This window comes from Malurus melanocephalus, unplaced genomic scaffold (assembly GCF_030028575.1).
Source record: "Malurus melanocephalus ecotype Western Australia unplaced genomic scaffold, MMel_1.1 scaffold_93, whole genome shotgun sequence".
Lineage (NCBI taxonomy): Eukaryota > Metazoa > Chordata > Aves > Passeriformes > Maluridae > Malurus > Malurus melanocephalus.
Window position 1 is genome coordinate 1,101,218 of NW_026623325.1, and position 27,066 is coordinate 1,128,283.

A 27,066-nucleotide genomic window follows, 5' to 3' on the forward strand; every position below is an offset into this window, starting at 1 on the left:
TTGTTCATCTTCAAGCAAACTGAAGGGAAAGTATATATAAGATCAACGACTAATATCTCTTTACTGCCTAGCATGAGTACTGAAGATGTCGCCATTCCTCTGCTTTCATTCTTCATACCTGAGAGTTTTTTCACACATTCATATACATATATATTTACACACCAACGCTGGCACCCTCATTAAAGTCTCTTGGATCAGTATTTCTGTGCAGTTTCATTCCAACTCTGTTTCTTTATATGTTTCTCTTGAGACAATTAATATGTGCAGGAAGTAGCTGAAACCTTCGTTACAATAAGGTGTAATTAAAGCTGACCAAGATTTTGTGCTAAAGATGGTTATTGATTCTTTCATTGAGTATAGGATGCCTTTTCTGTTTTTGTCCAAAAATCAAATGCTGTATGGAGAATGAGCAACCTGAATGGACTAGATGAAAGAGTTTAATCTGTTCCCCTAGTGCTGAGGCTTTGGAAATTAAACTGTCCTGGTGTTTTGTCACTGGAATGCTGCATTCCAAAGTATCTGTACCTAAAGTGAATTAGATACATATTACGTATGCTAAAATAAGGAGTAGCTTGTGGATTTTTATGTATGTGTASTTGCATGAGTGATAATTGAGGGTAGGCTGTGCAAGTTTTCAAYTCTGAGGAAATCTTCAGGTTACTGGGTTTTGGGGTTTTTTGGGGTGTGTTTTTGTTTTCGTTAGTATATATTTCTCTGAGAGTCTGGGAGAACAAATCAGTCTTTGACAGTCCAGCAGTCGAACTATTTTATGATTTTATTTRATAATTGACTATTATATGGGTATCAGCATAATTTTATTTTACTTGTAGACTTATTTAATTAATCTTTCCAGTAGAAGTGCTATGACCTAAGCAACATGGGTTCAATAGTTTTATAATACAGATTTTAACAACACTGGTTTATATCTGGTAGTCTGCTACTAGGAAGGAGAAGGTCAGTAAGCTGTGGAGTAACTCAGTCATCTGATGCTTGGGAATTCTTTTCGTATGGATAATACAGATAAAAGACAGCTATGAAACTAGCAACTGTATTATCACCTTGCTAGCATGCTAATAACTTTGTGGGAATTATGGTTTTTGCAAATGAAACTCAATGCAGACATTGAGCTTTCACTGGAAATGCCTTTGATGTTTCATCTAAGTAGAGATAAGCTCTCTTAAAATACTGTAGAGCTGACAAGTGGAAAAATACATTAGGAAATTAAGTAATTGCACCTTCCTCTAGGAAAGGTGTACACTCAGTTCAAGCATTGTAGATTTTAGAGTGGGATTTTTCCAGCCACTACTGCACARTGGATTGTTTGGTAAAGTATGCTATTAAATGAGTAGTTGATTAATTTTTAGATTTATATGAAAATATTACAGATACTGAGATAGCCTAAACATGGGTGTGTCCAATTTTATATGGTTGCTTRCATAACAGTGTTTCACAATCAAATTAGGATAGTAACGTGTATTTATAGCAACTCCTGTTGTTCTGAGAAACAGAAAAAAAAGGAATTAAAAATTGACATGTTATATGAATTGTTGCTAAGTTGCTGGGCTTCTCTAGTGGGGGGACCAAGGAAGAATTGGTGCACTGGGCCTGCTGTGTTGAGCTGCGGTTTACCCCTAGACTAAGGGAGTTGCCATCAAGGTTGTGTGAATCTCTTTGTTCCTGATGTTTGGTCTCATTATTTTTAAAGTGAGACTACAGAAGCTCTTCAAACACAACTTTTTTAATAGTTTATATTAGCAACTATCAATTTTAGAGATGCTGATACTGCTTTTAAAAATAAAATGTACAGAATTTTGGGTAGCATATAGAAATTTTTGAAGACAGTATAAAATCACCCTCTTGCACACACTCTTAGTTTTGTGCTTCACAGAGCTGTTATGTCCCTTTCTACAGCTCTCGAYAGAGGCCTACCATGTTGAAATAATTTGATCTTGCTATAGTTTGGTTTTGCTCGTGGCCACTTCCGTTGCCAGTGTCCCTCTTGAGATAAATTCTAACCTGAAATTCAGTTTCCTTATGGCTTTCATTGGAAGTTTTGTTTGGTGCCAAGTGGGATACCCTGGCAAGAGGGGACAAGTGAAAAGCAGAACATATCTTAACTACTGCAAAATGCATAATTTGTAAAACTGCTCTTTCACAATTGCAAGAGTCATGTTGTTATTGCAGGAAGCTAATCCTTTCCCACAAATTAGGTTTGTAGAAAAGTAGAAATGAACTTTGGAGGGATTTAGAGGTGCCTGGGTTATTCTGAGACACTATGACCTCCTTTGACTGCGATGGACAGAAGTTACAATGAGACATCCCTGCCATCCCTTTGAGCCATTGCAGTTTTCTTTAGGGAACTCTGATGACATAGCACAGTTATTCAGGCCATGTAATCTGATTAAGTAGTCTGGTTTTAAATTTTTGAGTTGCGGATTGCTATTCCAAACAAATTTTGTTACTGTAAAAGCTAAAATAATATCTTTTGTTTATAAAGATGAGTTGAGGTAAGAGAGAGAGTATATTCAATTCTGACAAGTAATTCAGAAGCACCAAGTGAAGGCTCTTGGCTATGCTGAAGGAAAGCATAGTTCTGCACCTTTTAGACAAATGCACACGGAAGGRCTGGGCAGTTGGTTCTTGTGGTATTCCACTTGTGGAAAGGTCTCATYATTCAGAGGTAGTTTTTAATTAATGCTTCTTGGATGCATCTCTTTTGAAATTACTTGACATTTTTAACTTGTTGACTGGATTTTGGTATTTCTGTGACAGTGTTTTTTTAGTTGAAAAATGGAAAGATAGAACTGTKCTATGGAAGGGATTATGTTTTATCTTCCTTCTGTCTGTAGAGGGAGAAACTTGGTGGTGTTCAAGTAACAACATTTAAATTTTGTGTRTATRTATTGAGTCTTGAAATTTTTGTTCATGGAGAGATAATTTATATCACAGTAAGGAATATTGAGTGAAATCCTGTGCATTGTTCAACACCAGTGGTTCTTGTTAGATTATCGTTYTTCAGTGTTAATTCCACTGTTGTGTCTTTTAAAGAGGTTTGAGRTAGTTCTTGAAGCAAAGACAGCATTGATTGTTGCAGATAAAGGGTGATGCAGTTTGATGTGTTGAGATAAGCACAAGAAGGTAAAAACTTATAAAGATGCTTCTTAACCTGAAAGAATAATCAACTGGAAAATATTTAAGAATAAGCAAAACATGAGTAACTGGATYGGAGTAGGAGGGAGGAGAATGAAAGGAGATAGTACCTAGTATTAGGGAATACTGTGATAAACTAAAGTTCTGTGAAAGTTGGATTGAATAACAATGAGGTTCTAAAGATGAAGACAAGGAAAGAAGGGGTGTACACAACTTCTCTTTACACTGAGAGGGTAGGGTCTACTTTAACAGTTAACCAAGCAGGACACAAAATTTAGATACATTGCGTCTGTTTTCCTAAAAATGCTAACGTTYATTATGAATCCAGAGACAGCAGGTGATAGGAATTTGGGTATGGAAGAGGTTTTGCATGTGAACCAGTACAGAGGGAGATACAGCAGAAGGATCTGGATGGAACATAGCTCCAGAAATCTTCCAAAGTGTAGCTTGTGCAGCTACACGTTTGTTGTTATTCTTCTCTACAACAGGTAACAGCTGAAGTTATTACAAGAGAAGAGAATAGCAAGTCTTGCATGTTAGTTGAAGAACAAAGGTATTTTAGTGAGGACATCCTTTCAGAGATTAAAAAACCAATTGTTTTAAGGATGGAACAATTGTAGAAAAGATACTGTTCTCTGAGGTGAAAAGGGATTGGTGTTGAGGACTCAGGAATRTTTCTTGTTCAGCATTCCTTTTTCCATAGCTACTTGTCGTAGAAATGTATTGAACTTCCCATAATTCAGATGAGTGCTGCTGGTAGAATAGGATTGTGTTCTTAGTAGTTTGCTTGCTCTGACTGCAGTCAGTCAAGTGAAGCAGGTTTTCTACYGTGGGCAGCTCTGCAGGGCTGAACCTGGCAGTTCTTGGATTTGCCAAGGGTAAGGGATCTCTCTCAACCTGGAACATCCCTGAGGTAAAGGTTTTGAGGAAATACCTGGGTGTTGCCTTGTCAACAATCTTCTCTTGCATGTGCTCAGATCATTGTCTTCTCYACCATTTATGTGGGGAGCCAAAATTCAGGGCTTCTAAGGGATAGGTTTTGTGTTGGGTTTTGCTTGGAAGCAGGAATTCTAATAGCGTAATTAAGGATATATTATATTAATTTAGCAGGTACTCACTGTTGTGGTTTGAGCTAATTTAATAGGGGGCAAACTCTCCCAAGTTCCACAAGCCCCCTCCCTTCCACACCCAGGTCCTAGAAACAAACTTTTTCCACGGAGAGGAAAGTGAAAAGAAAAGGGGGGAAAAAAACCCCACTATTTATTGCCCACAAGGTACAAAGAAGAGAGGGAACAAAATTACATTATAAACCAAAGAACCTTTGGAACCAGCTGTTGGATTTTAAAGTCTTTACTTTCCTCCTGGGAGGGGCTTCCCTTCCCTCTGGGGGACCTCAGAGGGATTGGACCGAGTTGCTCCGGTGGTTCACTTGAGGATTTTTTTCCCTCGCCTGTTGCGCCACGGGAATCTTCTAATTCTCAGATGATGAAAAAAAAAGTTGAAAAAAACAAGTCCAAAGAGGAAGGAAAAAAAACAGTCCCAGGGACCAGGCAGCTTCCTCCTCCCTGTTCTGCAAGAGTTCCCCGCTCCAGGAATGTGTGTGACTTGTACCTCTCCCTCCCACTGTCCTTGAAGGGAGCAACATCACAAAATAAACCAGAACAGTCTCAACTAATGTATAGTTACAGAAGGGTTGTTTATCTTTCCTCTAACATARGCAGATGATAGGAATACAAATACTCAGCTACCCTAGGACACTCATCTACTTGTTTTTTGTTAGCTTCAGATTGAACCTAACCAAAAAGCTAGCAAAAAAAACTCAACAACAAAAGCAGTTTAAAACAGATTACCTACAGTGTCCTATTTGTACCATATTCTATAATTGTCWTGTTTTGACATTACTAGCAAATTTAATTTGTTAGCAAACCTTGTTGCATTCCAAGTTAAAGTTCCTCAATAACGTTTTGTTTWCGGAAAATTCAGTCTGCTGCATCTTCCATTTGCATTCCTGTGATTTAAAAATAGTATCTCAGTTTCACACATATGAATTCTACCCTAATAGACAACAGCAAAAGTCACGTAATTGAAATTATTGAATACATTATAGTATTTTACATTTGTATGGCAGAGGAAGTACAGCATGTATGTTCTATATTGGGGTTCATAACTTATCAGAAGTACAGAACTCTGCATCTGTTAGATTTTATATATATGCCCTAGCAGAGGGGCACTTCCAAGACTTGAGTTTTGGTCTTTGGTGGTACTGTGATATTTGGTAGATCATAAAAACATGTTCACTACCTTAGATTAAAGGTGACAGAACACTGCCTCCWGTGTTCGATATAGACAGTTACTTCACCTTCTCATTTTGTTCTCTTCTGTAAAATTAGGACAGTTATAGAGGTACAGAGTATATGATTTAGGCATAAGCTGAATAGACACTGGATTTAAGGCAGTTTAAACACATTATATAGCCTGAAAATAGTCTATCTAATAGCTACTCTATTCATCATTTAATGCATTTAATATGTTAGACTGTCTTTTCTAATTTGCCTGAGGGAGAATCAGATTGTGAAAAAATACAGGTGTCATTACGGTAGCCTTGRAATTACAACTGCATAGTAAACAAGGAAAAAACCAAAACAAAGCAAAAGAAACCCCAAACCCTGACACCAAACAGACAAATGAAACAAACAAACAAACAAAAATAYGCCCAAACAAAAAAACCCAACACAAAACAAAAACCAACCAAAATAACTAACACCTTCATCCCACCCCACTGTGGGGAAAAAAATTAAAAGATTCATTACATATAAAGCCTTTACAAATTTCATGTGTAATTTTCTGTCATTGCATARTTCTCACTACTGGTCATTGCTTACTTTATAATAATGTTTTTTAAGAAATGTCTCAGTTCTTAGGTCATCTTGTACATATTAGTGTTCTTAAATATTAATGAGTTACCTTAAGTGGTTTGTTGTATTAATATAAATAAAGGCAGTCATAAAATTAAGTTGATCCATGAAGATAGATAATGCTGTCTGCATCTCTAGCCTTTTGAGGATGTGTAATTGAGAAATGTAACTCCAAGTCAATGCTTTTGCATGGGTCTGTATTAAAAGAAATTTTTTTCCAGACTGTTTATTCAGGGATTTGATAAGCAAAGATTTAGCGTAGGATTTTGAAAAWGATGCAGGCATCACAGGAAGCCATAGAAAACCATAGAGTTGTGTAGGGAAGGTATTYGGGTTAAAATGTCTTGAAATATAGTCTTACTATGCAACCTGAATTTTTCTGAAGCCCCAGTTATTAGCTGTTGTTGTATTCATTTAATTTTGATATTTAACTCTTAACTGTGATATCTCTCTGTAAAAATTACTTTGTTCCTAATGTTTAAAATCTGTTTCCAGGCTGCAAGCTGCTATATAAACAAGACTTTGCAAGACGGTTAGGACTGAGATGTGTTACTTGTAATTACTGCTCACAGCTGTGCAAAAAGGGAGCAACTAAGGAACTTGATGGTGTAGTGAGAGATTTCTGCAGTGAAGAGTGCTGTAAAAAATTTCAGGACTGGTACTACAAGGCAAGTAACTCAGAATTTTTGACGAGAGCTCCACAGTTAAAGAAACCAAAAATGCACATGTGAGGATATCTCAAGGACTGTGCAGCAAATATGGCTTACTTCAGCAAAGCATTTGCTATAGAACAAGCAAATGCATTAATTTCATCATTTGAGTTTTCATAGATCTTAGAACAGCATTTCCATCATCTGATTTTATTAATTTGTTTGGCAAGGAAGTCTTGAGTTACAGAAAGATAAGCAATTACTATATGTACTTGTTACTTTACAAWTCCAATTTTTTCTTAATTAATATCACATTTTTCTTGTCAAAACTTCTTAAATGTGTATTCAGAATGTTGAAAACACTGTTAGTAGCAGCTGGATACCTTGAGTTCAGTGATATTAGTGGGGTTTTTCTTGTTCCTGTTTTTGCATCCTTTTTGCCTTTTCCCATCTCCCACAGTTTGAACTGCAGAGGCTTTGATTGTTCAGTATTTCCCAGTGGAAAGGAAAAAGCAAGACCAAATGGATTTCTAATAAAAGTTTAAATCAAACAGATGGCATCTATTTATAAGTCTCTGGAAGCTTAACTGCCTTGTGAAGCACAACCAGCAAAGACTTCACAATAAGAGGTTTTTTGTTTACATTTTTTGAAACAAAAAGATGAAATTGGACTGGGTTAAACCTGCAGTTAGTACCATGGATAAAATATTTAATCTCTGGTRTGAACGTCCTGGAAAGCTACACTGATAATTTCAAAACTAGARCTACACTGTGGATGCAATTGCAAAAAAGACAGTACGAAATTCATCACCATACCAAAACTCTCCACACAGCCTGGAAGGCAGTAAAAAGCTTGGAATGGTAGAGGGCTATATACGAGTCCTGTAATTCAACATGATCTACCTATCATAAAAGAACTGAATATGAAGACATATCTGATATTTTTGAAAGTCTTGTTCCAGAAATGTTACAGCCAAATACTGGATTTTTTTTAGTTTGAATAATCTGTGTAGATTCCTGTTAGATATTCCTAAAGAAAACTACTGAAGACTACAAAGTCTTTCTTTTGTCTCATGTGAAAATAGGGTGAGAAAGCTTGGCTGCAAGTTCTTAACTAAAATATTAACTCCATACAATGATACTTGATCTATCTATATGCCTTAAAACTTGCAGTGTGGGATGAAATTTATCCTTGCTTAAAAAGTGCCTTTTGATAGAGAACTTGAATCTTTGGTGCACCTTAGAAATCTTTTGATGACTTGGCAAAGAATATATTCTGAAGGTGTAYGTACCAAAATGCTTTAATGTACCTAAGCTTCTGTGGAAGCTTGTACTGTGATTCAGCTTTGAGAATCACTTGAAAACTCAGACTTYAGATTATCCTGATTCATGGGATAAGGTAATAGCTTAACTGGCCCATGAATTCTGTTTAAATGCTGGTAGAGGTACTGTGTTACAGGAAGGTTAGATCTGATGTCATAAAAAGGCAGTTTAAACAGATTTGCTGTAACTAGTGACTTGATACTTTGATGATGCTGAGGTGTTAGATATTTCTACTTTTTGAATCTTACACTTGCTGGTGGAACTAGTGTTCTGTTATGAAGAACTGTTGATTATAATTTTTTCAAGTGCTTCTTAAAGCCTTAATGTAATTGAGTTTTGGTTATAAAAGCTTGAGATTACTTACATGGGGAAGACATATAATAGATTTTGGGAAATTGTGAGTTTTGCTAAAATTCTCCTTTTATTTCTTTACATCCTTACTGGTRGCTTCTCCCACTTTATAAAAGTCACTCCAGGTACCTTAGATTTGGTAGTGCATTGTTAGCTCATATTCTTACTTAGCCAGCATAGATGATGATCAAAACATAGGAAGACAGAATAGATAAGGACTGTTCTCTGAATTTGTACTTCATTAGCTGTTTTGTCTGTTAGCTTCTTAAAAGAATAGTTACATATGTATGGGCTTTGTCTCATTTATGCAATGTTCAGTGTTATCTTGGAGTTTCAATGAATGTATACGTGAAGAGAAATAAGTAGTAATAACCTAGTAATGTTTTAACACCATCATTGTGTTCATTAAACAAGTGTTTGTCTCCATCTTCTTTGTCTACTTTTTTTTATGGACACATCTTTTTCATATAGTATTATCTGGAAAACATTGTAACCTTGTAAAATAATCAAGTGTTATGGGAACACTTCCCTGAATGCCAAAATTTTCTTCTCAAAAAGCCAGAAGCAGCTAGCAGTGGTAGAAGCACAGCAGGTTATCTAGAAGTATTAGAAGTTCATCAGACTTAATCTGGGTAAGAGTCCTTTAAACCAAATTTGAGGCATGAAATATCAAAGAATAGTTTTAGTCCTGATCATCTGTTGGGCAACATCTGCAAATACCAGATGCCAAGTACTGAGGAAATTTCCACTCTTTGGGTTCCATGCACCTCTTAAGAGAAGAGGTAAAATTTTTGATGTCTTGAGGTTTGCTCTCTAAGGTTTTAGAGCTCCTCTGGTAAACTTGCATGCAGTGGTTTGGKTGTAAACCTAGAAAATGCCTGGGAAATTTTAAAATAAATATTTTAGTAGCCTGATATTTGATGACGGTTTCACTCACTTGATTTTATATTAGTGTTGAAATTACCTTGCAAAAGAGTATACAGTTCTGAGAACAGCACAGGAATCTGCTTCTTTAAATATTCTTTGAGAAACACTGATGACAGTCCTACAGCTGAAGTGCACACTGGTCATTCGAGGCTGCAGTGGAGAATTGATTAGACTCAGCATGTGCAGTGATGGCTCTGTATTCAGTGGAGGTCAGGTGTCTTCAGCAAAGAGTAAGTAGAAGGTAGCAAACTACAGTTCAAGGCAAAGAAAAATTATTGTGGCTGGTGAGCTCAGCAATGATTGTCAGCAGTGGTAAAATTTGGAAGTGGAGCCAGCATTAATCAAAATGGTAAAGGCAGCAAGACGGCCTTGTGGAATTTGACTTGTCGGAATTCAGCCGTTCTCTAGTTAAACATCTCAACCTCCAGTAAGTACTATTTCTGAACAGTCCATCTCCTTTCTCTTGTAATCACTCACTCTCTGGGAACATCTTGTKCTTCCTATTTACTAAAATTGAAGCTGGAATAGACAGCTAAGATTAGGTCAAGTAGCAGCCCAGAACATTGGAGAACATTTAGGAGCAGGTGATGGAAGGATTTAAAATGTAAATAAAAGCCCAACATATGAAAACTTTGGTTTTTAACCCAAATTTGGGGCAAACCTTAGTGATTTATAGTAATCACCATGCCCCTTTGAACCTGTTRAAGTAATGGGAAATGTACCAAAAGCAGTTGTGAATGGCAAAGGACTTGCGTGCAGTGGGAGCACAGTGAGCAGAGATGGGCTTTTTGGAGCACAGAGACAAGAAGACTTGAAGGCAGCTATTTTGAAGGTTCTGTTAACATACAGTGCCMGTATGCCAGGCGAAAACAAATGAAAAGGGGAAGGAAGGAAAAAATCATAAAATGTCATGAAAATCATTAATTCATTTTCACTTTCAATAAATTTGATGGTCAGAGAAGTGGATGAACAAGCAGGTAGCAGGAAACACCAGTGCATGGGTGTATAACATTGACTGTAAGCACGATTATGGAAAGAGTAGAAATGTAGCACATGGACAGATGAGAGGAGAAGCGTCACTATAAAAGAATCACAGGCTTCTTGAGGAATTGTAATTTTCATGTGGAAGCAAATAGATTTTTTCTTCCACCTAAATAACTTCTTAGAAGCCCAGGAGAGACAATAATATACTTATTCAAAAACCTAAATTAGAAAGCAGACCAGGAGAGGGAGAGAGCAGTTGCAGGAATCAGCGAATCACAGAACAGTGSGGTTGAAAAGGACCTTTAAAAAGCTGCCTTGTCCCAAAACCTCTGCAATGAGTATCTTCAATGAGATCAGGTTGCTTGGAGTCCCATCCAACCTGACCTTAAAAGTTTCCCTTTCTGTAACCTCTCTGGGCAACACGTTCCAGTGTTTCACCCTTATTCTAAAAAACATCTTTCTTGCATTTATTTTAAATTGACCTTTCTTATATCTAATCTAAGTTGACCCTCTGATTTAAAACCGTTTCTCCTTGTCCTATCACAACAGGCCCTGCTGTAGGAAGGCTGTAGTTGCTGGATTTGACAAGATTTGACCCCTTTTTCATTCTTTGAAGGAGAGAAAAATGAGCAGAAAGTGGTGCTTTGATAGTCAAGCAGCGTGCAGCAGGTCAGAATAGATGGGCTTTTCTGTACATGAGTCAGCTGTCATTCTTAATCAGTGTTAGGTGGGTTTGAGATTTAAATTTAGAGTTAATTATATTTTTTTTTCCCTACTGGTTTTTCAGTCTTTTGGTGGCTTTGGAAGTTGCATTTGCCTTAAAGGTGTGAATTCACAGCTTTCCTGAACTGATTAAATCTAGACAATTTTGGCAACACTCTACATTTTATCTTCTTCCCCACTCCCTTCCAAGAATACAACTTACTTGCTCTTTTGTCCCACTGAGATGATCTGCAAAAGGAGCTGTGGATCAGCATCAGTGGAAAGTCCAAGTGACAAATGTAACAAAAATTGAGGGAGGATGGGGGTAATGCRGTGCTGTAAGGTCTCTGACCTTGTGTGCCCTACAGGAGCATAAGCGCTGCTGCTGCTGCCTGCAGAGAGAAAAGGGAAGAGAAGCACCTGCTCTTCCAGGGCCACCTGTTGCTTAGTGTGAGGTGATCTTGAAGCTGCAGCTTTAATTGCTCCCAATTTAAAGCTGATTATACTATTAGAAACAAGTCTCTCTATGTATCATCTTTAAATACTTGAAAATTATGACTGAGATCTTAATTTCTTACATGGCCAGAGGATGGTGCCACTCTATTCGATGCACAGAAGGAACTAAACATTTCATTATTTTAAAAATTTGATCTAATTGGCCTGTTCACAGTTTTTTCAAGTCACAAAAACTACAGTTGGACTTTGTTTTGTTTTGTTTTGTTTTTTAACCATCAGAGCCTTGTGCATAACTGCAATGTTGTGTATGGTTTTATGTATTAATGTTTTATGTTGCATATATTATAACTTCCCTCTTCTTCCCTTGCCTATATTATTAGGTTGACTTACTTTGGATTCCTGAGCATCTTTAAAGCTTTTAAATTTTTTAGGTCTGCTTTAGGATGGAGGTTGCAAACAATATTGAGGCGAGCTGGAGTGCAAACAATTCTTTGCTTTCTTGAAGATGTGAAACTGAGGCAACCACTGTTCAAATAATAATTTATAGTATGGCAGATAAAATGCAATAGAATCTGTTCTGGAGAAAAACAGTGTTTGTCTTAGTGTTATGAAAATAACACACAGGSTGATGGAAGATATATTACTCAAAAGTTTGAGTTTCCACTTAACATGCTAATTAAATTTTGAGAAGCCCTCTTCAGTTTGAGAGCAATTGTTGTTTACAAACCACAGAGAAACTTGGATGAACTAAAGAATTGGAATATAAAATTGTCGTCAAACTACTAAAATAGTAGAATTTAAAAAAAAAACTATTTATGCTGATTTGATACCTACAGAAAGTGATTCTGTTGGTGACTTAAAAAACCCACCAAATTTTGGAGGGAGAGAAAACAACTCTTACTTGTCCTCAGTTCAAAAGAGTCATTAAGGAGTCTGTCACTTTCTGCTCTTGTTTTGCAGAACGCTYCAATGAAATTAATTAAAACTGGTGCACAAATTTTTTTTACTGGTCACTGTTTAGAAGTGAACAACTATTTTTCTTCACATAGTGACGAATTAATAAAACAAAACAGATTTATTCCGGGTGCTACCCTCCAGCAAACAGTTGAAAAATAAGGTAGCTTAACTATTGTATATGAGTGAGACTTAACTGTGTACTGGTACTGAATCTTCAGTACTCTTAAAAATGTAGCCTCTTAAAATGTAGAAGTAATTTTTTTCCAAGGCTCATTTAAAAACGTAAAAATCTTCCTTTGCATTAAGGCTGTGCGGTGTGACTGTTGTAAGTCTCAAGGAGCCCTCAAGGAGAAGGTGCAGTGGCGAGGTGAGATGAAGCACTTCTGTGATCAGCACTGTTTGCTCCGCTTCTACTGCCAGCAGAACGAACCCAACCTGGCCACCCAGAAAGGACCTGAGAACCTACACTAYGGTATGTGCTGYTTTAGAGCTGAGACATGGCAAACCACRTGCTTCCTTTAAATGAAACATTGGAAGCTGCAGGAATTATTTGTTGTAATAAATTGCATTAGAGAATATCCTTTTCTCTGTTATCATCAGAGGCAGCATTGGGCTGTTCTGGGTTAAGTGTAATTTTAGTGCTGTATCATCATGGGAACAGAAAATGTTTCCCTCTTTCATTGTGCTCCAGTTTATCATTACTTGCTCTGTGGAACCACTTCTCAAAATGCGTTTTGGTCACAGAGAACAGATAAATAGACTAGGAATTAAAAAAAAATAAATGCATTAAATGGAATTAAAGGAAATAACTGAAATGGAAATGAAATGAGAAGAGGATAAAAGTATCTAGATAAGAGGAATACATTCTTTTTTTTCTTYTCTGTTGGCAATAGGTGCCATGTAAATTTGCTGACGGGCACTGAATACACGTTTGCGTGGTTTGAGTGGCCAGTCAGGCAAAGTTCAAATAAACCAGCTTTTAAGTTAATGCTATTAGGCAACYCAGCTTCTTTGTRTAGCCATTTTCATACTTGAACAATSTGGTGTTTACTTTTTTGAAAGAGGCTGCATTCACATCTGGCTAGAGCACTGATTTCGCATTTGCCTTTGTGTAAGGCTCAATGCTGGAGTAGGGAGATGCTCATGAAAGAAGAGTCTTGTGTGCAGTCCTCACCTGCAATATGGTACTAATGAGTTCTCTTGATCTAATGTTATATTGGTGGTAGGTGTTCTCTTGAGCTTTTTACTAAAATTTGCTTTGATTTTGAAAAAGGGAAAAAAAACTTCTAAAAATGTTTCCTTGTACTTTTAGATCAGGGCTGTCAAACCCCCCGGACAAAAATAACAGTAAGTATATATATTTAACACATTCATATATCTAGCTCTGTATCTGTCTCTCTGTCTATAAATATATGTATGCAAAACATAATTAGAGGTACTTAAAATGTGAGAGCCTGGTGAATTAGAGGGATCCTATTAAAAACCAGAAATTAGTGTCTTTGAATGATCCTGAGCTAAATTTATGAAGCTTTTTAGTCTTTTTCATGTCCATAGTTGAAATAAAAAATTTAAATATTCATACTTTGTTTTCAGTGTCTTCTGGGAAACTAAATCATCAACCAGGTGTTTTACATCAGTAGTGCAAATGTTGTATTCAACAAACCATGTGTCATATTCACATGTTTGGACTGATCAGGTGAATTTATTGAGTGTAGAAAAGGAAGAGAATTTCACTGTCCAGTTGGAATATWAAGATGATAACTCGGCTTTAAAAGTCTGAAAATAAGTCTTCAGGTGTTAGATGTTATCCTTTCCAAGAGTAGAATCCTCTAGGTGCTCAAGGTCTGATTGGTTTTGCTGCAGAATAGGGAAGCATAACCTTTTGCAACATCACTGTCTGGAAGGGTGGGGATCATCAGTGAAGCAGCAGCCTTCAWTCTGAGTTTCAGTTTTTCTCAGCTTGTCAAAAATACTATTATTAATATTGTTTTCAGTTAGCTTAATGTGTTTTGGTTGTAACTTAGTTTCATTTTGGTTTGTTTGTCACATGGAAGGTCTCAGAAACTTGTCTTTTAAGTGCAARTAGGCACAAATGATACAGCTTAGATTTAAGTGAAAGTTTTTTTGATTAAAATATAAATGTATTTGAGAAAAACAAAGTAAAATTGCTTAGGTAATTAGAGACATCAGACAAGCTAAGCTGTCATGTTAAAAATTTTTAGTGTTTTATGTTTAATAATGTTAATTCAGTCCATAAATTTTAAAGATCATGTCAAAGCTCTGTGTGATACAGTGTTTTTTAATATATTTTAGGAAGTGTACACCTGGTAGAGCATATTGCTGTTCTTGGGACTGGGCTTTCTTTCCATAGCTAAAAGGACRTGTGGGACTAGTCTTCCTACATATGACCAAATTAAACTGAGAGTTTGTTTCTCAAATCGAGTTCTAAAAGAGGTACTAGGCTACAAAAACCACGTCTGGAACAAGAGGGTGTTTTACCTCTTGCCTGTAAGGGGACAGTTGGAACGTCATGGGGTTTTCCCAGGTATTGTTGTCACTGTTTTAGAGCCAGCAGGGGGAGCTCGAAGTTCGCAGTTTAGGTAGTAAAAAATTAATTAGAGAATTTTTTTTCTCTAAATTATTATATTATATATATATTTATAATAATATAAATATTATAATAATATAAATTATTATTATAAAATACTTTTTAAAAAAAAAATGGTCTTTGGACTATGGCATAATTCAAGAAGGTTAGATCGTGAGCCTAAATTTTTTTTGTGCTGCTCATAGGGAACTCTTTTTACTGCTAAAATGATTTTGAATGTTGCAAAGTTGCTTAAATGGCACTTTCACTTAAACAAGAACATTAAAAAATAATTTTAGATTACCTTCAGTTAAAAAAAAAAAAAAGAGAAAATGCGCCAGAAGTGCTAGCCCTGAGTAAAATACAACTCCTCTTATGATCCTGGCAGTGGCAGCTCAATACTAGGAATGTAGAATAGCTTGCAGTTATAGTATAGCAGTTGGTGCTCCTGTGAGCTTCCTCTTCAGTATCTCATTTATGAAAAATACCAACTGATACATGAAGTCCAGAACATTGTGTTGGAATCAGTGTGGTGCAGCAGCACCTTCCTTACTTGTTTGTCTGCAGGGCTCAGCTCCACCACCTTCTCCAACACCGAATAGAGAAATGAAGAACAAGGCAGTTCTTTGCAAGCCTTTGACAATGACGAAAGCCACGTACTGTAAACCTCATATGCAGACAAAGTCTTGTCAGACAGGTAACTCCTGAACTGTACTAGAATTAATTTCTTCATTGCAGCTTTTTCTTAATTGTTACTGTCTTTGAACATATTGCAAATATTCTGATTTTTTTTCACTAAATGGCAGGTGTAAAAATACATTTTAATACCTGGCATTATTTGCCTTTTTCTTTCTTCTTTTAATAAAAGATGAGTGGAAAAAAGAGTATGTCCCAGTGCCTATTCCTGTACCAGTCTACGTTCCGGTGCCTATGAACATGTATAGTCAAAAGGTTCCTGTTCCTACCACGGTTCCTGTTCCTGTAAGTGAGACTTCWCCTTCATTTTAAAATTGGTATCTGTTCACATGCACGTGTGGGACTGCCTCTTGTTGCTGGCTGTTCTCCTTCTGGTCCATCTAAAGGATTGCAGGGTGCTGCAGMATTCAAAAAGCATTAAAGTCTGACAGTGGCACGTAATTTCCTGATTGATCTTTAGGACCTGTCTGCCTTCCAGTGGGAAAATCTCRTGCTGCTGAACTTTTTAGCAACAGTAGTGAGTGATTCTTCTGGGTTTGCTGAATATGCTGAATAAGCTTTTAAAAGCAAGATTTGTTCTGGTAATAARGGAGCTGCAAAGGTTGTGTTGGGGAAGGATGGTAGAGTGGGATAAACTCCAGAAGGAAAAGCAGAGAAAAAAAATCCTGAAACCTGAATCTTGTGGCAGCGAAACAAAATAACCCTTAARTTTTATTTGTTATCACTTATGTACTTAATTTCATCCAAATGGTGGGGAGAAAAACCCTGATATCCTAAAATTCCATGTTTCACAAACAGGCCACTAAAACAAGATGCTGATTGTCCAAGCTGTTAGTCTGAGGCTAAAATCAGACAGGTTTGGAGTTCCARAGACCCTTCTGTTCTTTCTTTGACYGGCTGTATTTTGTCCATTTTTTTTTCTGTGTCCTTTCCTGCTTTTCCTTCTSTTCTTAGCTCCTATATAATGGGTTTTTAACCTGTCAACATTTTTTGTTAGCTCACACTGCAGTGACTTGTTTCTAATCTGTATTACCTGTCTTTCAGAAGAGCAGTATAGAATTTTTTTATTTGTTGATTGCTTTGTTGTGACCTTTTTTTTTCTCTTAATTATCTCTGCCTCCCTGTCTGTGCAGGTGCCAGTTCCAGTTTTTTTGCCCACTACTCTGGATAGCACTGAGAAAATCCTTGCAGCAATAGAAGAGCTGAGGGGAAAAATGCTCTCAGATCCTCTGGAAGCTGAGCTGCTGAACTTGTCAGAGGTGGTACCTGAACATGTTGGAAAAGCTGAAGTCTCTGATGTGGCCAGTGAGTTTCTTGATGAGTTTTTGCCTGTTGGGGGTGCTGGGGGATGTGTGTGAAAAGAAGGGTTGGGTTTGTTTGGGTTTTTTTTTTYAGTTTAGGGAARGTTTGAGTACAACAATAAGGTCTTATATAAAGTTGCATTGTGGTTTAACCTCAGATACCAGCTATGTACCACACAGCCACTTGCTTATTCCTCTCACACCTGGTGACTTGGGGGAAAAAAGTAAACTTTTTGAGTCAAGAACAGTTTGATAATTGAAATAGAATAAAGTATAATGCTACTATTACTGGTAAATATGATTAAAAGAAGGGAGGGAGAGGAATAAAMCACAAGAAAACTAAGTGATGCACCATAGARTTGCTCACCACCCACTGACCCATGSCCAGCCTGTTCCTGAGTAGCAGAGGTTTCCAGCAAGCTTCCCCCAGTTTATAAACAGAGCAGGGCATTGAGTGGTATGGGATATCTGGACACTTCATCTCAACTGCTCTGGACACTTCTCGTGCTTTGCTCTCTGGCAAAACGTGGTAAACTGAAAAGTCCATGATTTAGAGTAARCATTACTGGGCAACAACCAACACATTATTCTCATAAAAAAAATTTATATCTAAAGATCCAGAAGTCCTGCATACTGTGTAGTTATATTTCCTCAATGCCCCTGTCTCTTTGCTCTTCTTTCCTGGCTTTGCCTACCCAAATCTTCAAGTCTCTTCCGTATATTTCCAGGAAAATTTGCCTTCACTCAGGTGAAATTTTGAGGGTTTCTTCCAAGTTCTTTCAACAGATTTCTGAGAGGATGTTGACAAATTACATGAACTTGCACTTGGTGCCTGATATATAGAAGGMAGTCCCACAAGGCTTATTGTATTCCAATCTATTGCGATTCTCCTGCTAAAACTGCACATTTCTGGTAGCACTGCTAGGTTGTCATTTGCAGTTCCTTGATCTGTTTTGTCAAGTACAGCTAGCTAAATGAGCAGATGTATGGGATCAGAGTTTGCTCGCTTGCAGAGGACTGAATTTGGAGAAATAAGTGTTGGTCAGAAGTTGTAGAGAGGTCAAGCTTTGTTTCTCCCTGCCTGCATGCCTTATTTGAGAAACAGATCCTACAAAAGCAGACTTGAAAGTCTCTTCTGTTGCAACAGGATCAGGAAGGAAAACAGTTAGATTTTTCAAGCCTATTTGAGTTCTGGGATTGTTTGATCTGATCCAGGTTCTCCAGTATTTGATTTTCTGTAGGGGTGCTTTGCTGACTCACCTTAAAGAAGAAGGACAGTGGGCTAGTGAGTATCTTTTATTTTGGAAGGAGATCAGATTGGAGAAGTAAATCTGAGATCCCAGGAGCAACAAAATGTAGGTTAATAATGAGCAGAATGAGCAGTTTTAGAACAGCTCAGCTTCCAAAGTTATAGATCTGCACCATTTGGCTAATCCATATGTTGGTTAAAATAATGAGAGTTTTTCCTTTCTTTTTTCTTTTAAATAGGTGTGATAGTTGAGTCTAATCTACTAAACTCAGAAACAGAGTCACGGMCAAGCTTGCCAGATGTTCCATATGAGCCAGACCTTGACATTGAAATAGACTTTCCAAGAGGTAATTCTTCTGTGATTTTAATGAATACTGTGACACTGTGGACAGCCGTTGTACCTTATCATCCTTTCAGAAGAGCTTAATTTGAYTTCAGGATCCACATGACTGACTGTTAGGTAAAACTTTGCCATGCCTTTGTAGGATGGGGGACTTCTGAATTAGTTCTTCCATTTTCTAAATATGGTATTTGAAACAATGCAAAGAAAAAGGGAAGGTAACCTTTTCACAAAGAACTTGGCTGCATCATTTGTTTGAACATGGATTTAGGAAAGCTTATTTGAAGGCTCAAGGACTCAGATGGCATATGTCATGTAGAACATAGTGAATRCATTCTTCAATCACCACATATTTGCATGGTTTAGAGCAGAAATTGCTAAAGGGTCAATTTCCCACATATATTTGTTAGACAATTGCAAGTTGATAATGCTGCACATCACTTGTGTAACCTTTTAATATCTTGTTAATGTCAATATCTGCATTTAAAAAGGTAGTGTTACTTGAAATAAGTCTCAAAGTAGTGATTTTTCTGCTTTCTTGAAGGAAACTCTTGTGTTATATAGTACAATTTCTACCACTACAGAATGCAGAACAGTGTCTTGTTTCCTTACACCGTACCATAATCAATCCAAGAAAGCTTCTGACTGTCCCYMTTGATGYAGATTCTCTTGGACCCTCACACCTYACCTGGATAGGTTCTGTAKCTGATACTGACAGGCTCCTTTTGTGCTGTGCTGTAGCTATCTGCAGTAGATGCCCAGACTGAGTTTCTCAGTTTGCTCTATGCCTAATTTAAAGAAAAAGCCTGGGGGTTTGTCTGACCTCAGCCTTAGGAATTTTATTAGTCAGATGTTTACTGGTTTTTTAACTCTCTCTATACATGAGAAAGAAGGAACATAGAAGAAAAGAAATAAGCAAAGTGGAGTAGTAACAGCAGTCTGTAAGAGGCATTGATTACACTGAAGTGCTTCTTTATGGTATCAGAAGAAGGTATCAATCTGCCTTTGAGTCTAGGACAGTTCTGAATTCACTGCATGTAAGTGCTGTTTCATCTGCACCAGTTGGGAAGGTGTCATTAGAAATAAGGTGGTGAAATCAGAATATCAGAAGAGCATTCAATTTTGAGTGAAAGCATTGTTTGATGGCTAAWTGAGGGATGAACCATCTTCAATGAAGTAAATAAAGGTGGGACTTGCAACATTAAAACYATTTGTATGTTGTCTCATTTCTCAGTGTTGCCTGAAATGGAGTCCTCAATCCTACCCAGAAAAGTTAAATACACAATATTTTGACATATTGCCATACATCTGCTTACCAAACCTAACTGTAATATCCATCATAAGCCAGACCTCCACCACTTGTATAAATATAGACTAAAACCAGTTTCTCTGAAGGAGTTTGCTTTCTCATTATTAATGTTTTAACCAAGTGTAATGTGCTATATGAAATAACAAAGCAAGAGTAGAAATAATCTAAATACATGAACGAAAGTGCATGTACTAACTTAATCTGTATTTTTTCCAGTCATAGCTACTCATTCTCACAGTACTTTCAAATTCTTGATAGCAAAGACAGTCTGGGCAGAAAACATTATGAAAGAAATGCTGCCTTAGCGACTTAAGATAATACTTGAAATGTTGAGCATTGTGTCCTCTACAACTTACTTAGAAATAAACTAATAAAACTTACTAGAAATAAACTATGCAAGAATAGGTTTGTTTCCTCTTACCAAAGTCCAGTCTTGGGTTATGTTTATATGTGTGTCTTTGTTGATGCCTTATGTTAAGGCACACCAACGCAGTTAATTGTTTTTTTCCAAAGCTCTATCATTTAAAAGAGGTTGAGAAATAAGTTTCTGTTAATGTATTTTCAGCAACTGAGGAGCTTGATACAGAAAATGAGTTTTTGTTACCTCCTGTTTTTGGTGAAGAATATGAGGAACAGCCACGGCCTCGGTCCAAAAAGAAGGTAATTTTTTCATGCTATTAAAAATATCAAGAAAAGCAAAGTTTATGTAAGAAAAAGTATGCCCCTTTTTTCAGTTCTCATATTGATTTACAGTGTTTTAGTGTCTACTCATACCTAGTATTATATCTTTGACATAAATTGATACATTTCAAATAATAAAGTTATTTCAGTAGTATGTCTGTTGCAGATAGCTGTTGGAAATGGAAATCACATTCCATTTCATAGGAATGTGATTTGTAAATTCTGATCCTGTTTTTGCTTCACAGTGATAGAACTGTTGATGCAATGTGCCAGTGTGTATATACCTACGGTACTCGTAGTAATGCTTTTTTGCCTTCTACTTTGAACAAAGATGCCTTGGTTTAATTTGATAGTAAAATGGAAGAATGTTGGTATTACCATGGTTTATAATGGGAGCCATAGTATTTCCCTTATAAGAGTTTAAAAAAAAAGTTATTCACTTGTAGTTTTCCCAGATTTGATTTTCAGTCAGTGTTCCTTTAAACATTGCATATAAATTAGCCATAGTCTTTTATTTAGCAGGACAGTATCAAGAAATAATTTCCTRTGCCTGGCACTGCTGAAATGGTTTTGTTCCAATAACTGAGTAGATATTGCAGCTTTAAAAAAAAAACCAGCCAACTTCTAGTAAAGCTTTCTAATAAAAAATAGGTCTTTCTAGTATTAAAGTCTAAGCTTTCACTGTTATCCACTGGACATTATCCACATATCCACTGCTGGGCATGCTTTAATCTGAGACCAGTGCTGGCCTTTCCATTGGTGGGTTCATTTGAGCCTACGAGTTGAGCCTGTGACACAGATTTGTAGCATCTTCAGCTCCCTGTGCRTTAACACCATGAAATTCTGCGAATACCCCGAGGTTCAGTGTGCCCTTTGKCCTGCAGCTGGCTGTGCCAGGTTCTGTGTCCCTGTTAACTGCTGTGTTCTGCTGGCAGGGCGTGAAGAGGAAAGCCGTGTCSGAGTACCAGTCGCACGATGACAGCTCGGAAAACTCCGAGTGCAGCTTTCCATTCAAATACGCCTACGGGGTAAATGCGTGGAAGCACTGGGTAAAGTCTCGCTATTTAGATGAAGAGCTTCCAGAGTTAGAGGAATTGAAATCAAGTAAGTATTTCCAAAAATCTGGCATCCAGATTCCTACCTTGTAGKGCAAACTGCTTACTTGTGTGATTCTCAGCTGAAATTTTTGATAGAATTTTTCACGTGTCCCTAATGTTCCCACYATGACTGAGATTATTTTACTACCGAGTTGCCAAACTCTTTTTTTTCTAGTTTTCCCAATTTGGTTCAATGCTGGGTCTCACAGTTCTCATGAAGCTAGGACAGCACCTTCTTGGCTATTCTGATACTCTATTACCTTTGTGATTTTTTGGTTGCATCCTATTTTTCCTCATACTCTAACTCACCTTGGAGTTCACACCCATTCTGGCCTTCTAAATGACAAGGGAGGRACATCCTCCTACTCTTTGTCCTGGGCAGAGATACCCATGTGAGCCTGGCTGTGGAGCCCTGGCACAAGGTGGCCTTTGATTCCCTGCAGCCATGCTGCTCTTTCTGCAGCTCTCCTCACTGTACATTTTTACTGTGAGGGAAAATGGGAATTGCTGCTACTCCTGCTGTTCTTCAGCTCCCATCTCAGCACTCACCCTTGTATTGCACTCTTGGATCTTTGGGAACTTCCATCTCCCCTGGAGGTGTTCCTCTATGCCACTGGCTTCACTTCAGCATCTTGGGCTGMTTCTGTGTCATCCTGAGCTGTGCATGACAGTACATTTGTTAGCAGGTGTCACTGCATTTGATTAACCAGACTTTACTGTGGGAGCCTTGTTTTTTTTAATACASACCTAACATTTTAACTGCTTAGTACATTTTAGTCTTGTTCATTGGTTAATGGAGAGGACATCAAGACAGTTTCCCAGTTTCCAGTCAAAAAATACCCCATCCCACCTTCACTGTGTGACAATTCTGTTGTGTAATGTAGCATTTCTTCTCTATTTTACAGTAAAGTCTGTGAAATTAAAGGAAGATCTATTATCACATACTTCAGCTGAGTTAAACTATGGGTTGACACATTTTGTCAATGAAATTCGAAGGCCTAATGGAGAGAACTATGCACCTGACAGCATCTATTATCTGTGTCTTGGAATTCAGGAGGTCAGTAGAGGCTGTAGAGATGGGAAATGGAGCTGCTGATTTGACTGTAAYCCATTTCAGTAGAAGAGTGGAGATAACATGGATTTTTTGTCTAGGAACTACTCAATATATGGCTGCAATCAGGCTACTGTGTAATCGCATTGTAGAAAGCTGTCTGTGTAGGAAAAAAACTTGCAGACTTATCCTGAAAACTCATATGCAAATTGGTATATTGTAACAATTTTAAGTTTCTTGATGGGTTTCCAATAAAAAATAGGTCTTTCTAGTATCAAAAAAAGGTTAAAGCAAGTAATTAACTCAGTCAAAAATTAGTCTTCAAATGCTGTGCTGCATTTTATTTGCTAAAGATGTCYAATGTAAAAACAGAATGAAACAAGGCATGATCTCTAAGTGTTATACTAATTCAGTTACTTAGCATACAGAGGAAACAACCTAAATTAAGTGTTTTTTTTGGGGAGACTCTAATTTACTAGGTATTGACCTACTGTGGGCAGGCAGGATAGAGGGCAGGAAACTCTGCTATATTGGCTGTCTTACACACTGTAAAATAGGAAGGGGTCAGGGTAGATGTCATGTATAGGAAGGCAGTAACTATCACTAGATAGTTAGAGAAGCTGTTCCACATTTTATCTTTAAAGCAGGGAGGGATGTCTTMATTTTTGCCACATATGGGAAAACATAGATAAAATGAGCAGTGTTCAGAGCTGAGAGCACAGAAGATTTCATTCACATTAAGAGACAATAAAAGATGTGTATGATGTGGAAAGGAAGCTGCTCACAGGGTTTCTAGTCCTACTTAAACTGTTCTGTACTTGAGGCAGAGGACTTGAGTAACCAATTTTTTAATCAAAATATTTTAAAAATTGAATTTTTAAAAAATATATAGTAAAATAGTATTTYTCCTTTGTTGCAAGTATGCAGAATTAGAGTGTTAGCTGATACTTCATGGTTGAAGTTTGAGAAGYGAACATTGATTTTAGTCAATGGTTTTTTAGTCAATATTGCTATAAGGTRTGTTTCAAATTCAGCTAGCTTTCTGCTTCTGCACTTGCATGATACACTGTATTTCTGTACSTTTCTGTTGAATTGAAAATACTCATGTTAAGTAGATAAAAAACACACAGAGTGAGCTATGTATTCGTAAAATGGAACTCAAATAATGGGATTTTTACCTTTGTACCTTTGACATTGTCTGTTTGGTCAGCCATGAATGAAAGCTAGTTATGTGTGAAACTTCTTTTTTTCACCTTTTCAGAGCTATAGTTTGTGTGGCAAACACAAGTATCATGAGGCTAATACACATACACAGTGCTGGAACATTAGTGGAGCTACATGTGGTCACTTCAATATAATTATTAGTGTATATATTATATACACTATATTATAATTATAGTGGATATTATATCTAATATAATTATAAAATTATATACACTATATATAATTATATMTAATTTAATTATATATTATATAATTATAATTATATTAGTGCCCAATATTTAATTCAGGTGATGTTAACAGCCCTGATTTGTTGGTCAGATTGTGCCACTGCTGGTGAGACTGGTAGGAAGATGTGCTGTGTTCTGATGAGTTTGCATTTCACAAAGGCAGAGAGCCAGTGAGGGATGAAAACAKGAGCTGTGAAGGGCTGCAGCCATTAGCTGTGTGCTAATGGCAAGTATTGGGGTGTGCTACCCTGATGAAGAAGTATGTTTAAGCAAGCAAGTGGTACATGAAATGCAATATAGTTGTCACAATGAACAATAGAACTCCATTGCCTTCTAGAATTTGCTTCATCCTTTCCAACTGATAACCCTGAYGTGGGTACCCTGAAAGAGAATAAATTGTTACTGCATAAAAGGTATTGGCTTTGTTGAACTTGGAATGGGCTCAGAGGAGATTAAATTATGCCATTTAAGGATACGGTAGGGCCAAAGATCATTAATGTTTTGCTAACTTAGAGTAAGTTTCTCTTCAAGAGAAGAGAATGTAGGAACCATAGGCTAGTAAAAAGAAGTACTTGCCCTTCCACCAGAATTAGTGCACTCATTGTGGCTAAATACACACTCTGTTTGGGGCTTTTCCTATGGATATAATTTGGTTTGAGTCCAGGAGTCTTCAAGTCCTAACTTGGTTGTTTTCTTGTGTTTTCTTTAATTCTGTAAAATGAATTTTCCTAAAGAAACAGTGTTTAAAATCTGTTCCAGGAAACTGGTCCCTGAGTGTAAGGAGCCATTTTAATCTTGGTTTGCCTCAACACTGATTGTCAGAAGCATGTGGGGGAAGGGGTGCACACGTGCAGCCTGCAGGAGGCAACCAGGACATGGGTGAAGCCTTGTCTGTGGGGGGATTTCACCTGGCAACACCTCACATCGGCACCTGGAGACACTGCTCTCCCCAGAGACATCTCTCCAATCAGATGGTGTGTTCTGGTTTTACTCGGTCTGATTTTTGGTGGTGGAGAATGGGACCAAGAAACCACAAAGATGGCTCCTGTGAGGAAGTTCTAGAAGCTTTCTCATTCTTCTCTGGCAAAAACACTTCTCCCTGTGTTTCAGAACCGATCCATTATGGCTCTGAGGTTGATGGACAGGCTGCTGGTCAGGCCTGGGCCAATTGTACAGGCTAGTTACACCTCTGTGATGACGTATGGTCTTGTACTTAAGAAGAATTCAAAACAAGATAGAGTGCGGCTGCCATGTAGTTTTTAGGTTGTTACTATTTTAGTATCATGCACTGGGGAAAAACAGAGCAGGAGCGTGAGGAGATGTAAGAAAAAAAAAATGGAGACTCAAGATCACAGTGAGGAGAAAATAGGTGCTGTGCTGTTACTGTGGTGCTCGACATGGAGAAAACAAACTGTTCTCAAAAGGACAATTTTTTCAATGGGAGACCTGTATAGAAAAGGAGAGCAACCTTGCTCTGAGAAAAACCTGGCCTTTGAGGATTGGACTGATCAGGAGCCAAAAAGGGGGAAGAGGCTTGGCTCCCCCTCATGTCTAAAGTGAGTTGACGCTTAGAAGAAATTGTGTTCTGCGGGGAGGGAAGAGGTGCCCCCCCCCCCCCCTCTGAAGAAAGTGGATGCTTAGAAGAAGCTGTGTTCTGCCAGGAGATTTGAGAGAATGGCCTTATGCTGCCGAAACAACGCAGTTCTGCCTTGGAGAACATTCTTTCCTTTCTCCCACGAGGTAAAGAAAATAATTCCTTGCCATCAGCAGTTATACACTGACTGTTTCTTGGGAAAAGACCTTCCACAGCTTGGAGCTGTAAGAATGCTTCTCCTATGATGCTGGACGATAACCGTAATGAGTAGTTTGATCTATGTTAAACTTCCATCCCTGCCCCTCTTTATGTGCAGGAAGACATGGGGGGGTGGAGAGGGATGACCTGAGAAAGAGATGGGTCCCCAGAAAGAACAACAGGCATCTTAAAATGTCCGTTTTTATTTTCTTCTCCTTGTAAATTTTTCCCTATCTCTGTTCCCCTCCCCAGTGTGGTAGTATTCTTAGTAGTTTTTAGTAATAAATATATTTTGCAGCTTAAGTTACTCAGCTTGTCTGACCATTTTCTGGAGCATAAATGTATATTTCTCTCAATTACGTTATGTTATCTAAAAGCCATAAATTTTAGTGTTAAATGGGCTTTTTGCTCTCCCTTCTGCCTGTCCAGTGGGGGGGAGGGAACATCGTCAGGTGCTTTTGGCTTTTGGCCCAGTTCAAACCATGACATTTTTGGTGCCATGACTCGGATAAGGGAAAAATGCGCTTAAACCCATGACATGGTGGAAGAGCTCCACCAATGGAAAAAGCTTGGACTGAACCAATGGTCTCCTGGTCAGCAGGCAGACTTTAGGAGGAACCAGGGGGTGTAAAAATCAACTGTTCCATGAGTTTTGGGAAGCTGGACTTGGGTGGGGGGGTCTGTCTCTGTGCATGTGGCTGGGGTTTTGCTCTTTGTTGCTCACTGCTGGTGGGCTTGCTGCTGAGGGGTCCTTTTTGCCCTGGCTCCAGCCTGCCTGGATTTTGCCCTCGCCTACTCTCGCTCGCCCCCATATACCTGCCTTCCCCGCTCCTGGGCACTCGCAGGACGCCGGCTGCTCTCCAAGCTTTGACTGCAGTGTCTGCCTCGCCCCGCTCCTTCGCTGACCCAGCCACCGCCTGTCCTGCCTGTGCCACCTGCCTGCCTCTGACCTTGTCCACCACCACGATCCTCGCTTCGACTCCACCCAGGGTCCCAGACCTGTCCGAGTGTCCACTCACTGCGTGTCCGGCAGTCCATCACCCGAGTGTCCACTCACCGTGTGTCCAGCAGTCCATCACCCGAGTGTCCACTCACCG

The 27,066-nt window shown here is 38.0% G+C and overlaps 1 protein-coding gene across 8 annotated transcripts in view; it reads left to right on the forward strand.

Annotated features, from left to right (window-relative positions):
- The window catches only part of ZMYM2 (zinc finger MYM-type containing 2), a 90,044-nt gene that overhangs the window by 52,949 nt on the left and 10,029 nt on the right, over nucleotides 1-27,066 (forward strand). For all 8 annotated transcript variants that reach the window (XM_057368490.1, XM_057368491.1, XM_057368492.1 and 5 more), the window contains 10 exons: nucleotides 6,561-6,733; nucleotides 12,722-12,887; nucleotides 13,728-13,762; nucleotides 15,570-15,699; nucleotides 15,871-15,983; nucleotides 16,832-17,003; nucleotides 18,488-18,595; nucleotides 20,463-20,557; nucleotides 21,514-21,682; nucleotides 22,581-22,732. In XM_057368490.1, the coding sequence (XP_057224473.1) occupies nucleotides 6,561-6,733; nucleotides 12,722-12,887; nucleotides 13,728-13,762; nucleotides 15,570-15,699; nucleotides 15,871-15,983; nucleotides 16,832-17,003; nucleotides 18,488-18,595; nucleotides 20,463-20,557; nucleotides 21,514-21,682; nucleotides 22,581-22,732 (1,313 nt within the window). The remainder of the gene's footprint in view (nucleotides 1-6,560; nucleotides 6,734-12,721; nucleotides 12,888-13,727; nucleotides 13,763-15,569; nucleotides 15,700-15,870; nucleotides 15,984-16,831; nucleotides 17,004-18,487; nucleotides 18,596-20,462; nucleotides 20,558-21,513; nucleotides 21,683-22,580; nucleotides 22,733-27,066) is intronic.